This window comes from Oncorhynchus gorbuscha, linkage group LG22, assembly GCF_021184085.1.
Source record: "Oncorhynchus gorbuscha isolate QuinsamMale2020 ecotype Even-year linkage group LG22, OgorEven_v1.0, whole genome shotgun sequence".
NCBI classification, from domain to species: Eukaryota; Metazoa; Chordata; class Actinopteri; order Salmoniformes; family Salmonidae; genus Oncorhynchus; species Oncorhynchus gorbuscha.
Genome location: NC_060194.1, coordinates 51,369,501 through 51,385,395, shown reverse-complemented (window position 1 = coordinate 51,385,395; position 15,895 = coordinate 51,369,501). Strand labels below are relative to the sequence as shown.

The window sequence follows — 15,895 nt, the reverse complement described above, 5'->3', positions numbered from 1 at the left end:
ACGGATTCAGTCTGTGGGCTGATAGATGAGGGGACACAGACAGATGGAGTATAATGGATTCAGTCTGTGGGCTGATAGATGAGGGGACACAGACAGATGGAGTATAACGGATTCAGTCTGTGGGCTGATAGATGAGGGGACACAGACAGATGGAGTATAACGGATTCAGTCTGTGGGCTGATAGATGAGGGGACACAGACAGATGGAGTATAACGGATTCAGTCTGTGGGCTGATAGATGAGGGGACACAGACAGATGGAGTATAACGGATTCAGTCTGTGGGCTGATAGATGAGGGGACACAGACAGATGGAGTATAACGGATTCAGTCTGTGGGCTGATAGATGAGGGGACACAGACAGATGGAGTATAACGGATTCAGTCTGTGGGCTGATAGATGAGGGGACACAGACAGATGGAGTATAACGGATTCAGTCTGTGGGCTGATAGATGAGGGGACACAGACAGATGGAGTATAACGGATTCAGTCTGTGGGCTGATAGATGAGGGGACACAGACAGATGGAGTATAACGGATTCAGTCTGTGGGCTGATAGATGAGGGGACACAGACAGATGGAGTATAACGGATTCAGTCTGTGGGCTGATAGATGAGGGGACACAGACAGATGGAGTATAACGGATTCAGTCTGTGGGCTGATAGATGAGGGGACACAGACAGATGGAGTATAACGGATTCAGTCTGTGGGCTGATAGATGAGGGGACACAGACAGATGGAGTATAACGGATTCAGTCTGTGGGCTGATAGATGAGGGGACACAGACAGATGGAGTATAACGGATTCAGTCTGTGGGCTGATAGATGAGGGGACACAGACAGATGGAGTATAACGGATTCAGTCTGTGGGCTGATAGATGAGGGGACACAGACAGATGGAGTATAACGGATTCAGTCTGTGGGCTGATAGATGAGGGGACACAGACAGATGGAGTATAACGGATTCAGTCTGTGGGCTGATAGATGAGGGGACACAGACAGATGGAGTATAACGGATTCAGTCTGTGGGCTGATAGATGAGGGGACACAGACAGATGGAGTATAACGGATTCAGTCTGTGGGCTGATAGATGAGGGGACACAGACAGATGGAGTATAACGGATTCAGTCTGTGGGCTGATAGATGAGGGGACACAGACAGATGGAGTATAACGGATTCAGTCTGTGGGCTGATAGATGAGGGGACACAGACAGATGGAGTATAACGGATTCAGTCTGTGGGCTGATAGATGAGGGGACACAGACAGATGGAGTATAATGGATTCAGTCTGTGGGCTGATAGATGAGGGACACAGACAGATGGAGTATAACGGATTCAGTCTGTGGGCTGATAGATGAGGGGACACAGACAGATGGAGTATAACGGATTCAGTCTGTGGGCTGATAGATGAGGGGACACAGACAGATGGAGTATAACGGATTCAGTCTGTGGGCTGATAGATGAGGGGACACAGACAGATGGAGTATAACGGATTCAGTCTGTGGGCTGATAGATGAGGGGACACAGACAGATGGAGTATAACGGATTCAGTCTGTGGGCTGATAGATGAGGGGACACAGACAGATGGAGTATAACGGATTCAGTCTGTGGGCTGATAGATGAGGGGACACAGACAGATGGAGTATAACGGATTCAGTCTGTGGGCTGATAGATGAGGGGACACAGACAGATGGAGTATAACGGATTCAGTCTGTGGGCTGATAGATGAGGGGACACAGACAGATGGAGTATAATGGATTCAGTCTGTGGGCTGATAGATGAGGGGACACAGACAGATGGAGTATAACGGATTCAGTCTGTGGGCTGATAGATGAGGGGACACAGACAGATGGAGTATAACGGATTCAGTCTGTGGGCTGATAGATGAGGGGACACAGACAGATGGAGTATAACGGATTCAGTCTGTGGGCTGATAGATGAGGGGACACAGACAGATGGAGTATAACGGATTCAGTCTGTGGGCTGATAGATGAGGGGACACAGACAGATGGAGTATAACGGATTCAGTCTGTGGGCTGATAGATGAGGGGACACAGACAGATGGAGTATAACGGATTCAGTCTGTGGGCTGATAGATGAGGGGACACAGACAGATGGAGTATAACGGATTCAGAAAGTCAGATGTCAGTGAGTGGGTTCGAGAGAAACACAGTTTTTTTGTTGCGTATGGAACATTTATGGGATTTTTTATCTCCTCTCATGAAACATGTTTCGTTTATATTTTTGTGCGGTACAGTAACCGTCAAATGGAAGTAAACTTGGAGTCATGAGATGATATGGTGTGTGTGGTCCTCACACTACGACTCGGGAAAACAGTTTTCAAAGGCTACAGATGAAATAAGTGATGATGAACTTCCCAGGGTGAGGAAAAGGCACGGAGATCTTCATGCTCCCTTCCAATAACTATCTAGGGTCTAATTCTGGTGAACTGATGACTTGACTAAGAGCTTTCACATTACCACAGCAACAACACTGACTAGCTAAACTATTTCCACGTGAGGGGAACCTGGGCCTTAAAAGCAGCACAGCCATGAGACAACCATAAAGTACTGTTCTGTAATGGACAGCCAGAGTGTGTGTTACATCCTGTGTGTGTGTGTGTGTGTGTGGGTGTGTGTCTTTAATCTCTTTGAGCTCCATGAGGAAGCGTTCCTGTGTGTGTGTGTGTGTGTGTGTATCTTACATCTCCTTGAGCTCCATGATGAAGCGCTCCTCTGTGTGTGTGTGTGTGTGTGTGTGTGTGTGTGTGTGTGTGTGTGTGTGTGTGTGTGTGTGTGTGTGTGTGTGTGTGTGTGTGTGTGTGTGTGTGTGTGTGTCTTACATCTCCTTGAGCTCCATGATGAAGCGTTCAGTAAAGCTCTTGATCTGGTCGATGTAGAAGTTGGGAGGTTTGGCCCTCAGAGCAACACTCTCAGACGTGTCCAGCACAAAGAACAGGTCCACCGGACACTCTGAACACACACACACACACACACACACACACACACACACACACACACACACACACACACACACACACACACACACACACACACACACACACACACACACACACACACACACACACACACACACACACACACACGAACATATGACATATCTGTATACACAGAACAGAAACAGTAGACAGTGCATTCAGGAAGTATTCAGACCCCTTCCCTTTTTCCACATTTTGTTGCATTACAGACTTATTCTAAAATGGATTCAATAAATGTTTTTGCTCATCAATCTACACACAGACCCCATAATAACAAAGAGAAAACAGGTTTTTAGACATTCTTGCAAATAAAAATAAAAACAGATACAAATAGATAACAAATACCTTATTTATTCAGTACCTTAAGTATTCAGACCCTTTGCTATGAGACCCCAAATTGAGCTCAGGTGCATCCTGTTTCCATTCATCATCCATGAGATGTTTCTACAACTTGATTGGAGGTGAATTCAATTGATTCTTTGCTAGTTAGTGAGTTATTATACCAGTTATAGCACATTTATACTCAACAATTGTGGAGTGGTTGCTTGCTACAAGAACACTAAAATCTGTACATTTCATCTGTAAGGTAAAGAGCTGTTTTCTGTCTTAAAGGGGCAGTGTTGTATTCTGAGACGGTCTTGAACCCGCTAATAGGCAGAGGGTAGCATCCTTTTAGGATTCTCTGTAATAATGGTATCGGAATAATGATGACGTTTATTTTGTTAACTGTTTCCTTTTTTTCATCAAACAACACAAAAACATTTTCAGTCACGTCTTCGTCTGAAGGACAAGTGGGATAAACAGGTTAATGTCAAGCCCTTCATGATTTTCTTCAAAAGTCTGATGGAATGTAGACCTACATTGAACACCACACTTTGGCTGCTACTGTAGGCTAAATGACAGAACAACTATTTCCATGTTAACATGTTATGGGATCCATTTTTCTCCATTGTTTTTGATGGTAGGCCACTCTGGTAGACCTACATTGTGATCAAATAGCCACAGTTGCCGACTTGGTCACTGTTATAACTGTAACTTAGTGGGTACAGCCTCAGTGATCACAGTAAACCACTGTTAAAACTGTAACTTAGTGGGTACAGCCTCAGTGATCACAGTACAGCCTCAGTGATCACAGTAAACCACTGTTAAAACTGTCACTTAGCGGGTACAGCCTCAGTGATCACAGTAAACCACTGTTAAAACTGTCACTTAGCGGGTACAGCCTCAGTTATCACAGTAAACCACTGTTAAAACTGTAACTTAGCGGGTACAGCCTCAGTGATCACAGTAAACCACTGTTAAAACTGTAACTTAGCGGGTACAGCCTCAGTGATCACAGTAAACTACTGTTAAAACTGTAACTTAAAGCTGGTACAGCCTCAGTGATCACAGTAAACCACTGTTAAAACTGTAACTTAGCGGGTACAGCCTCAGTGATCACAGTAAACTACTGTTAAAACTCTAACTTAGCGGGTACAGCCTCAGTGATCACAGTACAGCCTCAGTGATCACAGTAAACCACTGTTAAAACTGTAACTTAGCGGGTACAGCCTCAGTGATCACAGTAAACTACTGTTAAAACTGTAACTTAGCGGGTACAGCCTCAGTGATCACAGTAATCCACTTAAAACTGTAACTTAAAGCGGGTACAGCCTCAGTGATCACAGTAAACCACTGTTAAAACTGTAACTTAGCGGGTACAGCCTCAGTGATCACAGTAAACCACTGTAACTTAGTGGGTACAGCCTCAGTGATCACAGTAAACTACTGTTAAAACTGTAACTTAGTGGGTACAGCCTCAGTGATCACAGTAAACTACTGTTAAAACTGTAACTTAGTGGGTACAGCCTCAGTGATCACAGTAAACCACTGGTATAACTGTAACTTAGTGGGTACAGCCTCAGTGATCACAGTAAACCACTGTTAAAACTGTAACTTAGTGGGTACAGCCTCAGTGATCACAGTAAACCACTGTTAAAACTGTCACTTAGCGGGTACAGCCTCAGTGATCACAGTAAACCACTGTTAAAACTGTCACTTAGTGGGTACAGCCTCAGTGATCACAGTAAACCACTGTTAAAACTGTCACTTAGTGGGTACAGCCTCAGTGATCACAGTACAGCCTCAGTGATCACAGTAAACCACTGTTAAAACTGTAACTTAGCGGGTACATCTTCAGTGATCACAGTAAACCACTGTTAAAACTGTCACTTAGTGGGTACAGCCTCAGTGATCACAGTAAACCACTATTAAGACTGTCACTTAGTGGGTACAGCCTCAGTGATCACAGTACAGCCTCAGTGATCACAGTAAACCACTGTTAAAACTGTAACTTAGTGGGTACAGCCTCAGTGATCACAGTAAACCACTGTTAAAACTGTAACTTAGTGGGTACAGCCTCAGTGATCACAGTAAACCACTGTTAAAACTGTAACTTAGTGGGTACAGCCTCAGTGATCACAGTAAACCACTGTTAAAACTGTAACTTAGCGGGTACAGCCTCAGTGATCACAGTAATCCACTTAAAACTGTAACTTAAAGCGGGTACAGCCTCAGTGATCACAGTAAACCACTGTTAAAACTGTAACTTAGCGGGTACAGCCTCAGTGATCACAGTAAACTACTGTTAAAACTGTAACTTAGCGGGTACAGCCTCAGTGATCACAGTAAACCACTGTAACTTAGCGGGTACAGCCTCAGTGATCACAGTAAACCACTGTTAAAACTGTCACTTAGCAGGTACAGCCTCAGTGATCACAGTAAACCACTGTAACTTAGCGGGTACAGCCTCAGTGATCACAGTAAACCACTGTAACTTAGCGGGTACAGCCTCAGTGATCACAGTAAACCACTGTTAAAACTGTAACTTAGCGGGTACAGCCTCAGTGATCACAGTAAACCACTGTTAAAACTGTAACTTAGCAGGTACAGCCTCAGTGATCACAGTAAACCACTGTTAAAACTGTCACTTAGCGGGTACAGCCTCAGTGATCACAGTAAACCACTGTTAAAACTGTCACTTAGCGGGTACAGCCTCAGTGATCACAGTAAACCACTGTTAAAACTGTAACTTAGCGGGTACAGCCTCAGTGATCACAGTAAACCACTGTTAAAACTGTAACTTAGTGGGTACAGCCTCAGTGATCACAGTAAACCACTGTTAAAACTGTAACTTAGTGGGTACAGCCTCAGTGATCACAGTACAGCCTCAGTGATCACAGTAAACCACTGTTAAAACTGTAACTTAGCGGGTACAGCCTCAGTGATCACAGTAAACCACTGTTAAAACTGTAACTTAGTGGGTACAGCCTCAGTGATCACAGTAAACCACTGTATTAAACTGTCACTGTGTGGGTACAGCCTCAGTGATCACAGTACAGCCTCAGTGATCACAGTAAACCACTGTTAAAACTGTAACTTAGTGGGTACAGCCTCAGTGATCACAGTAAACCACTGTTAAAACTGTCACTTAGTGGGTACAGCCTCAGTGATCACAGTAAACCACTGTTAAAACTGTAACTTAGTGGGTAGTGTGATCACAGTACAGCCTCAGTGATCACAGTAAACCACTGTTAAAACTGTAACTTAGTGATCACAGTAAACCACTGGTACAGCCTCAGTGATCACAGTAAACCACTGTTAAAACTGTAACTAAAACTGTAACAGTAAACCACTGTTAAAACTGTAACTTAGTGGGTACAGCCTCAGTGATCACAGTAAACCACTGTTAAAACTGTAACTTAGTGGGTACAGCCTCAGTGATCACAGTAAACCACTGTTAAAACTGTAACTTAGCGGGTACAGCCTCAGTGATCACAGTAATCCACTTAAAACTGTAACTTAAAGCGGGTACAGCCTCAGTGATCACAGTAAACCACTGTTAAAACTGTAACTTAGCGGGTACAGCCTCAGTGATCACAGTAAACCACTGTAACTTAGCGGGTACAGCCTCAGTGATCACAGTAAACCACTGTAACTTAGCGGGTACAGCCTCAGTGATCACAGTAAACCACTGTTAAAACTGTAACTTAGCGGGTACAGCCTCAGTGATCACAGTAAACCACTGTTAAAACTGTAACTTAGCAGGTACAGCCTCAGTGATCACAGTAAACCACTGTTAAAACTGTCACTTAGCGGGTACAGCCTCAGTGATCACAGTAAACCACTGTTAAAACTGTAACTTAGCGGGTACAGCCTCAGTGATCACAGTAAACCACTGTTAAAACTGTAACTTAGCAGGTACAGCCTCAGTGATCACAGTAAACCACTGTTAAAACTGTCACTTAGCGGGTACAGCCTCAGTGATCACAGTAAACCACTGTTAAAACTGTAACTTAGCGGGTACAGCCTCAGTGATCACAGTAAACCACTGTTAAAACTGTAACTTAGCGGGTACAGCCTCAGTGATCACAGTAAACCACTGTTAAAACTGTAACTTAGCGGGTACAGCCTCAGTGATCACAGTAAACCACTGTTAAAACTGTAACTTAGTGGGTACAGCCTCAGTGATCACAGTACAGCCTCAGTGATCACAGTAAACCACTGTTAAAACTGTCACTTAGCGGGTACAGCCTCAGTGATCACAGTAAACCACTGTTAAAACTGTAACTTAGCGGGTACAGCCTCAGTGATCACAGTAAACCACTTAAAACTGTAACTTAGCGGGTACAGCCTCAGTGATCACAGTAAACCACTGTTAAAACTGTAACTTAGTGGGTACAGCCTCAGTGATCACAGTAAACCACTGTTAAAACTGTAACTTAACAGCAGGTACAGCTGGTACAGCCTCAGTGATCACAGTAAACCACTGTTAAAACTGTAACTTAGTGGGTACAGCCTCAGTGATCACAGTAAACCACTGTTAAAACTGTAACTTAGTGGGTACAGCCTCAGTGATCACAGTACAGCCTCAGTGATCACAGTAAACCACTGTTAAAACTGTAACTTAGCGGGTACAGCCTCAGTGATCACAGTAAACTACTGTTAAAACTGTAACTTAGCGCCCTCAGTGATCACAGTAAACCACTGTTAAAACTGTAACTTAACAGCCTCAGTGATACAGCCTCAGTGATCACAGTAAACCACTGTTAAAACTGTAACTTAGCGGGTACAGCCTCAGTGATCACAGTAAACCACTGTTAAAACTGTAACTTAGCGGGTACAGCCTCAGTGATCACAGTAAACCACTGTTAAACTGTAACTGTACAGCCTCAGTGATCACAGGTACAGCCTCAGTGATCACAGTAAACCACTGTTAAAACTGTAACTTAGTGGGTACAGCCTCAGTGATCACAGTAAACCACTGTTAAAACTGTAACTTAGTGGGTACAGCCTCAGTGATCACAGTAAACCACTGTTAAAACTGTAACTTAGTGGGTACAGCCTCAGTGATCACAGTAAACCACTGTTAAAACTGTCACTTAGTGGGTACAGCCTCAGTGATCACAGTAAACCACTGTTAAAACTGTAACTTAGCGGGTACAGCCTCAGTGATCACAGTAAACCACTGTTATCACAGTAAACCACTGTTACAACTGTAACTTAGCGGGTACAGCCTCAGTGATCACAGTAAACCACTGTTAAAACTGTAACTTAGCGGGTACAGCCTCAGTGATCACAGTAAACCACTGTTAAAACTGTAACTTAGTGGGTACAGCCTCAGTGATCACAGTAAACCACTGTTAAAACTGTAACTTAGTGGGTACAGCCTCAGTGATCACAGTACAGCCTCAGTGATCACAGTAAACCACTGTTAAAACTGTAACTTAGCGGGTACAGCCTCAGTGATCACAGTAAACTACTGTTAAAACTGTAACTTAGCGGGTACAGCCTCAGTGATCACAGTAAACCACTGTTAAAACTGTAACTTAGTGGGTACAGCCTCAGTGATCACAGTAAACCACTGTTAAAACTGTAACTTAGCGGGTACAGCCTCAGTGATCACAGTAAACCACTGTTAAAACTGTAACTTAGCGGGTACAGCCTCAGTGATCACAGTAAACCACTGTTAAAACTGTAACTTAGCGGGTACAGCCTCAGTGATCACAGTAAACCACTATTAAAACTGTCACTTAGTGGGTACAGCCTCAGTGATCACAGTAAACCACTGTAACTTAGCGGGTACAGCCTCAGTGATCACAGTAAACCACTGTTAAGACTGTCACTTAGCGGGTACAGCCTCAGTGATCACAGTAAACCACTGTTAAAACTGTAACTTAGCGGGTACAGCCTCAGTGATCACAGTAAACCACTATTAAGACTGTCACTTAGCGGGTACAGCCTCAGTGATCACAGTAAACCACTGTTAAAACTGTAACTTAGCGGGTACAGCCTCAGTGATCACAGTAAACCACTTAAAACTGTAACTTAGTGGGTACAGCCTCAGTGATCACAGTAAACCACTGTTAAAACTGTCACTTAGTGGGTACAGCCTCAGTGATCACAGTAAACCACTGTTAAAACTGTAACTTAGCGGGTACAGCCTCAGTGATCACAGTAAACCACTTAAAACTGTAACTTAGTGGGTACAGCCTCAGTGATCACAGTAAACCACTGTTAAAACTGTCACTTAGTGGGTACAGCCTCAGTGATCACAGTAAACCACTGTTAAAACTGTAACTTAGCGGGTACAGCCTCAGTGATCACAGTAAACCACTGTTAAAACTGTAACTTAGTGGGTACAGCCTCAGTGATCACAGTACAGCCTCAGTGATCACAGTAAACCACTGTTAAAACTGTAACTTAGCGGGTACAGCCTCAGTGATCACAGTAAACCACTGTTAAAACTGTAACTTAGTGCGTACAGCCTCAGTGATCACAGTAAACCACTGTTAAAACTGTAACTTAGTGGGTACAGCCTCAGTGATCACAGTAAACCACTGTTAAAACTGTAACTTAGTGGGTACAGCCTCAGTGATCACAGTAAACCACTGTTAAAACTGTAACTTAGTAAACCACTGTTAAAACTGGTACAGCCTCAGTGATCACAGTACAGCCTCAGTGATCACAGTAAACCACTGTTATAACTGTCACTTAGCGGGTACAGCCTCAGTGATCACAGTAAACCACTGTTAAAAATGTAACTTAGTGGGTACAGCCTCAGTGATCACAGTAAACCACTGGTATAACTGTAACTTAGTGGGTACAGCCTCAGTGATCACAGTACACCACTGTTAAAACTGTAACTTAGTGGGTACAGCCTCAGTGATCACAGTAAACCACTGTTAAAACTGTAACTTAGTGGGTACAGCCTCAGTGATCACAGTAAACCACTGTTAAAACTGTAACTTAGCGGGTACAGCCTCAGTGATCACAGTAACACTGTTAAAACTGTAACTTAGCTGTTAAAACTGTAACTTAGTGGGTACAGCCTCAGTGATCACAGTAAACCACTGTTAAAACTGTCACTTAGTGGGTACAGCCTCAGTGATCACAGTAAACCACTGTTAAAACTGTAACTTAGCGGGTACAGCCTCAGTGATCACAGTAAACCACTGTTAAAACTGTAACTTAGTGGGTACAGCCTCAGTGATCACAGTAAACCACTGTAAACCACTGTTAAAACTGCGGGTACAGCCTCAGTGATCACAGTAAACCACTGTTAAAACTGTAACTTAGCGGGTACAGCCTCAGTGATCACAGTAAACCACTGTAAAACTGTAACTTAGCGGGTACAGCCTCAGTGATCACAGTAAACCACTGTAACTTAAGACTGTCACTTAGTGGGCAGCCTCAGTGATCACAGTAAACCACTGTTAAAACTGTAACTTAGCGGGTACAGCCTCAGTGATCACAGTAAACCACTGTTAAAACTGTAACTTAGCGGGTACAGCCTCAGTGATCACAGTAAACCACTGTTAAAACTGTAACTTAGCGGGTACAGCCTTAAAACTGTCACTTAGCGGGTACAGCCTCAGTGATCACAGTAAACCACTGTTAAAACTGTAACTTAGCGGGTACAGCCTCAGTGATCACAGTAAACCACTTAAAACTGTAACTTAGTGGGTACAGCCTCAGTGATCACAGTAAACCACTGTTAAAACTGTAACTTAGTGGGTACAGCCTCAGTGATCACAGTAAACCACTGTTAAAACTGTAACTTAGCGGGTACAGGTACAGCCTCAGTGATCACAGTAAACCACTGTTAAAACTGTAACTTAGTGGGTACAGCCTCAGTGATCACAGTAAACCACTGTTAAAACTGTAACTTAGTGGGTACAGCCTCAGTGATCACAGTAAACCACTGTTAAAACTGTAACTTAGCGGGTACAGCCTCAGTGATCACAGTAAACCACTGTTAAAACTGTAACTTAGTGGGTACAGCCTCAGTGATCACAGTAAACCACTGTTAAAACTGTAACTTAGCGGGTACAGCCTCAGTGATCACAGTAAACCACTGTTAAAACTGTAACTTAGCACGTACAGCCTCAGTGATCACAGTAAACTACTGTTAAAACTGTAACTTAGTGGGTACAGCCTCAGTGATCACAGTAAACCACTATTAAGACTGTCACTTAGTGGGTACAGCCTCAGTGATCACAGTAAACCACTGTTAAAACTGTAACTTAGTGGGTACAGCCTCAGTGATCACAGTACAGCTGTCTCAGTGATCACAGTAAACCACTGTTATAAGCTGTGATCACTTAGTGGGTACAGCCTCAGTGATCACAGTAAACCACTGTTAAAACTGTAACTTAGCGGGTACAGCCTCAGTGATCACAGTAAACCACTGTTAAAACTGTAACTTAGTGGGTACAGCCTCAGTGATCACAGTAAACCACTGTTAAAACTGTAACTGTAACTGGGTACAGCCTCAGTGATCACAGTAAACCACTGTTAAAACTGTAACTTAGTGGGTACAGCCTCAGTGATCACAGTAAACCACTGTTAAAACTGTAACTTAGTGGGTACAGCCTCAGTGATCACAGTAAACAGCCTCAGTGATCACAGTAAACTACTGTTAAAACTGTAACTTAGTGGGTACAGCCTCAGTGATCACAGTAAACCACTATTAAGACTGTCACTTAGTGGGTACAGCCTCAGTGATCACAGTAAACCACTGTTAAAACTGTAACTTAGCGGGTACAGCCTCAGTGATCACAGTACAGCCTCAGTGATCACAGTAAACCACTGTTATAACTGTCACTTAGCGGGTACAGCCTCAGTGATCACAGTACAGCCTCAGTGATCACAGTAAACCACTGTTAAAACTGTAACTTAGTGGGTACAGCCTCAGTGATCACAGTAAACCACTGTTAAAACTGTCACTTAGCAGGTACAGCCTCAGTGATCACAGTAAACCACTGTTAAAACTGTAACTTAGTGGGTACAGCCTCAGTGATCACAGTAAACTACTGTTAAAACTGTAACTTAGTGGGTACAGCCTCAGTGATCACAGTAAACCACTGTTAAAACTGTCACTTAGCGGGTACAGCCTCAGTGATCACAGTACAGCCTCAGTGATCACAGTAAACCACTGTTAAAACTGTAACTTAGCGGGTACAGCCTCAGTGATCACAGTAAACTACTGTTAAAACTGTAACTTAGTGGGTACAGCCTCAGTGATCACAGTACAGCCTCAGTGATCACAGTAAACCACTGTTAAAACTGTAACTTAGCGGGTACAGCCTCAGTGATCACAGTAAACCACTGTTAAAACTGTAACTTAGTGGGTACAGCCTCAGTGATCACAGTAAACCACTGTTAAAACTGTAACTTAGCGGGTACAGTCTCAGTGATCACAGTAAACCACTATTAAGACTGTCACTTAGCGGGTCAGCCTCAGTGATCATTGATCATAGGCAAGTCCTACATGTTAAATCTTCATTGAATTTCCTGTGGTTTCCATTTCAATTCAAAAAGCCACATTGATTGATTGGTTGAAAGATTGAATGATTGATTGATTAGCAATTAAGTGGCTCCTAACACTGCTCTATAGCCAGTTTCAATCCCCAGACAACCTAGTGGTAGGTTAGGACGTGGGGAGGGTTAGCTGATCCTAGATCTGTGCATAGGACAACTCCCTCTCTGAGCATCTGCAGCTGTGATACCTAGGTAGACTGTAGCCTACCTACAGCAGGACCAACGACCAGACCAGCTAGTTTATGCCAGGCATTAGCTATGATTTTAGCATCGTATATCTTACTAAACCTGTTTCAGCTCTGACATAGACTATAGCTAACTTCCATCTAAACATCTGGCCAAGACACAGATACTCCGTTTTCTCTCTCTGTGGCCTTTAACTTGTTTTTCAACCCCAAAGAGCTTGCTTGGGTCCGTCTTTATGACATAGCATACACAGACAGATAATACTGGTCAACCCGGAACATAAGTCTGTTTTAAAAAAAAATATCTATTAACATTAACTTTATAAACTCACCCCAGAACTTGGGTCTGTCGGTCTGCTGTGCGAGCGCCACGGCAAACATCGCACCGACGCACAGAACGGAGAGAACTCCACGAGCCTCCATGGCTGTTTATTCGGTTAACACTAAACTTTCAAACCCAAATCACCCCAAACCGTCTCCAACCCGAACCTCCGAACTGAACGTCAGAAGATGGATGAAACCGGAGCTCTGTCAATGTTCTAATTCCGTTATTCTGTTACAACCTCCGAGCCAACCCGGGAGCGCGCATTGGACGGAACGCCTTGAGAAGAGGAGGAGTGGAATTCACGGATAAATAATCTGAAGATTTCTGTTGAATTCTGAAAACTGTAACTAGCCAGTAAAACTGCCCATCTTCCTAAGAAACACACTATTCTTACAGGAACCATGGGACCTTGCTATGGCTTTGTATTAGTGAGATCTACTCCCATTGTTCTGTCTATGGGGCCTCATGGGGTAAACATCTGGAAAAAGTCTAGTTCAACTCTAGTATTCTGTGTTCTTTGATTCCTTAGTTACAGATTAAACATGATTCCTACATGATTCCTTAGTTACAGATTAAACATGATTCCTGAGTTACAGATGAAACATGATTCCTACATGATTCCTTAGTTACAGATTAAACATGATTCCTACATGATTCCTTAGTTACAGATTAAACATGATTCCTACATGATTCCTTAGTTACAGATTAAACATGATTCCTACATGATTCCTTAGTTACAGATTAAACATGATTCCTACACGATTCCTTAGTTACAGATTAAACATGATTCCTGAGTTACAGATGAAACATGATTCCTACATGATTCCTTAGTTACAGATTAAACATGATTCCTACATGATTCCTTAGTTACAGATTAAACATGATTCCTTAGTAACAGATTAAACATGATTCCTTAGTAACAGATTAAACATGATTCCTACATGATTCCTTAGTTACAGATTAAACATGATTCCTACATGATTCCTTAGTTACAGATTAAACATGATTCCTACACGATTCCTTAGTTACAGATTAAACATGATTCCTGAGTTACAGATGAAACATGATTCCTACATGATTCCTTAGTTACAGATTAAACATGATTCCTACATGATTCCTTAGTTACAGATTAAACATGATTCCTTAGTAACAGATTAAACATGATTCCTTAGTAACAGATTAAACATTATTCCTACATGATTCCTTAGTTACAGATTAAACATGATTCCTACACGATTCCTTAGTTACAGATTAAACATGATTCCTGAGTTACAGATGAAACATGATTCCTTAGTTACAGAATAAACATGATTCCTACATGATTCCTTAGTTACAGATTAAACATGATTCCTTAGTAACAGATTAAACATGATTCCTTAGTAAAAGATTAAACCTGATTCCTACATGATTCCTCAGTTACAGATTAAACACGATTCCTACATGATTCCTTAGTTACAGATTAAACATGATTCCTGAGTTACAGATGAAACATGATTCCTACATGATTCCTTAGTTACAGATTAAACATGATTCCTACATGATTCCTTAGTTACAGATTAAACATGATTCCTTAGTAACAGATTAAACATGATTCCTTAGTAACAGATTAAACATTATTCCTTAGTAACAGATTAAACATGATTCCTTAGTAACAGATTAAACATTATTCCTACATGTAGTCGACATCACACACACTGCTTACATAGTTTTAGGGGCTATCTGTACTTTACTTTACTATTTATATTTTTCACTACATTTACTTTAATACATTCCCAAATAAAATAATGTACTTTTTACTCCATACATTTTCCCTGACTCCCAAAAGTACTTGTTAAATTTTGACAGGAAAATCGTCCAATTCACACATCAAGAGAACATCCCTGGTCATCCCTACTGCCTCTGATCTGGAGGACTCACTAAACGGAGAACATCCCTGGTCATCCCTACTGCCTCTGATCTGGAGGACTCACTAAACAGAGAACATCCCTGGTCATCCCTACTGCCTCTGATCTGGAGGACTCACTAAACGGAGAACATCCCTGGTCATCCCTACTGCCTCTGATCTGGAGGACTCACTAAACAGAGAACATCCCTGGTCATCCCTACTGCCTCTGATCTGGAGGACTCACTAAACAGAGAACATCCCTGGTCATCCCTACTGCCTCTGATCTGGGAGACTCACTAAACAGAGAACATCCCTGGTCATCCCTACTGCCTCTGATCTGGGAGACTCACTAAACAGAGAACATCCCTGGTCATCCCTACTGTCTCTGATCTGGAGGACTCACTAAACAGAGAACATCCCTGGTCATCCCTACTGTCTCTGATCTGGAGGACTCACTAAACAGAGAACATCCCTGGTCATCACTACTGCCTCTGATCTGGAGGACTCACTAAACAGAGAACATCCCTGGTCATCCCTACTGCCTCTGATCTGGAGGACTCACTAAACAGAGAACATCCCTGGTCATCCCTACTGCCTCTGATCTGGAGGACTCACTAAACAGAGAACATCCCTGGTCATCCCTACT

The 15,895-nt window shown here is 42.8% G+C and overlaps 1 protein-coding gene across 2 annotated transcripts in view; it reads right to left on the bottom strand.

Moving 5' to 3' along the window:
* Positions 1–13,644, bottom strand: part of LOC124009351 (collagen alpha-1(VI) chain-like) — a 122,463-nt gene extending 108,819 nt beyond the window's left edge. Inside the window, exons 1-2 of one of the 2 annotated variants that reach the window (XM_046321059.1) lie at positions 13,372–13,644; positions 2,838–2,967 (exon numbers count right to left, since the gene is read on the bottom strand). In XM_046321059.1, coding sequence (XP_046177015.1) covers positions 2,838–2,967; positions 13,372–13,462 — 221 coding nt within the window. In that variant the 5' untranslated portion in view covers positions 13,463–13,644. Of the gene's footprint in view, positions 1–2,699; positions 2,723–2,837; positions 2,968–13,371 lie in introns of those variants that run through there. The other variant, XM_046321060.1, reaches the window with a different exon arrangement.
* Between the last annotated feature and the right edge of the window lie 2,251 nt (positions 13,645–15,895).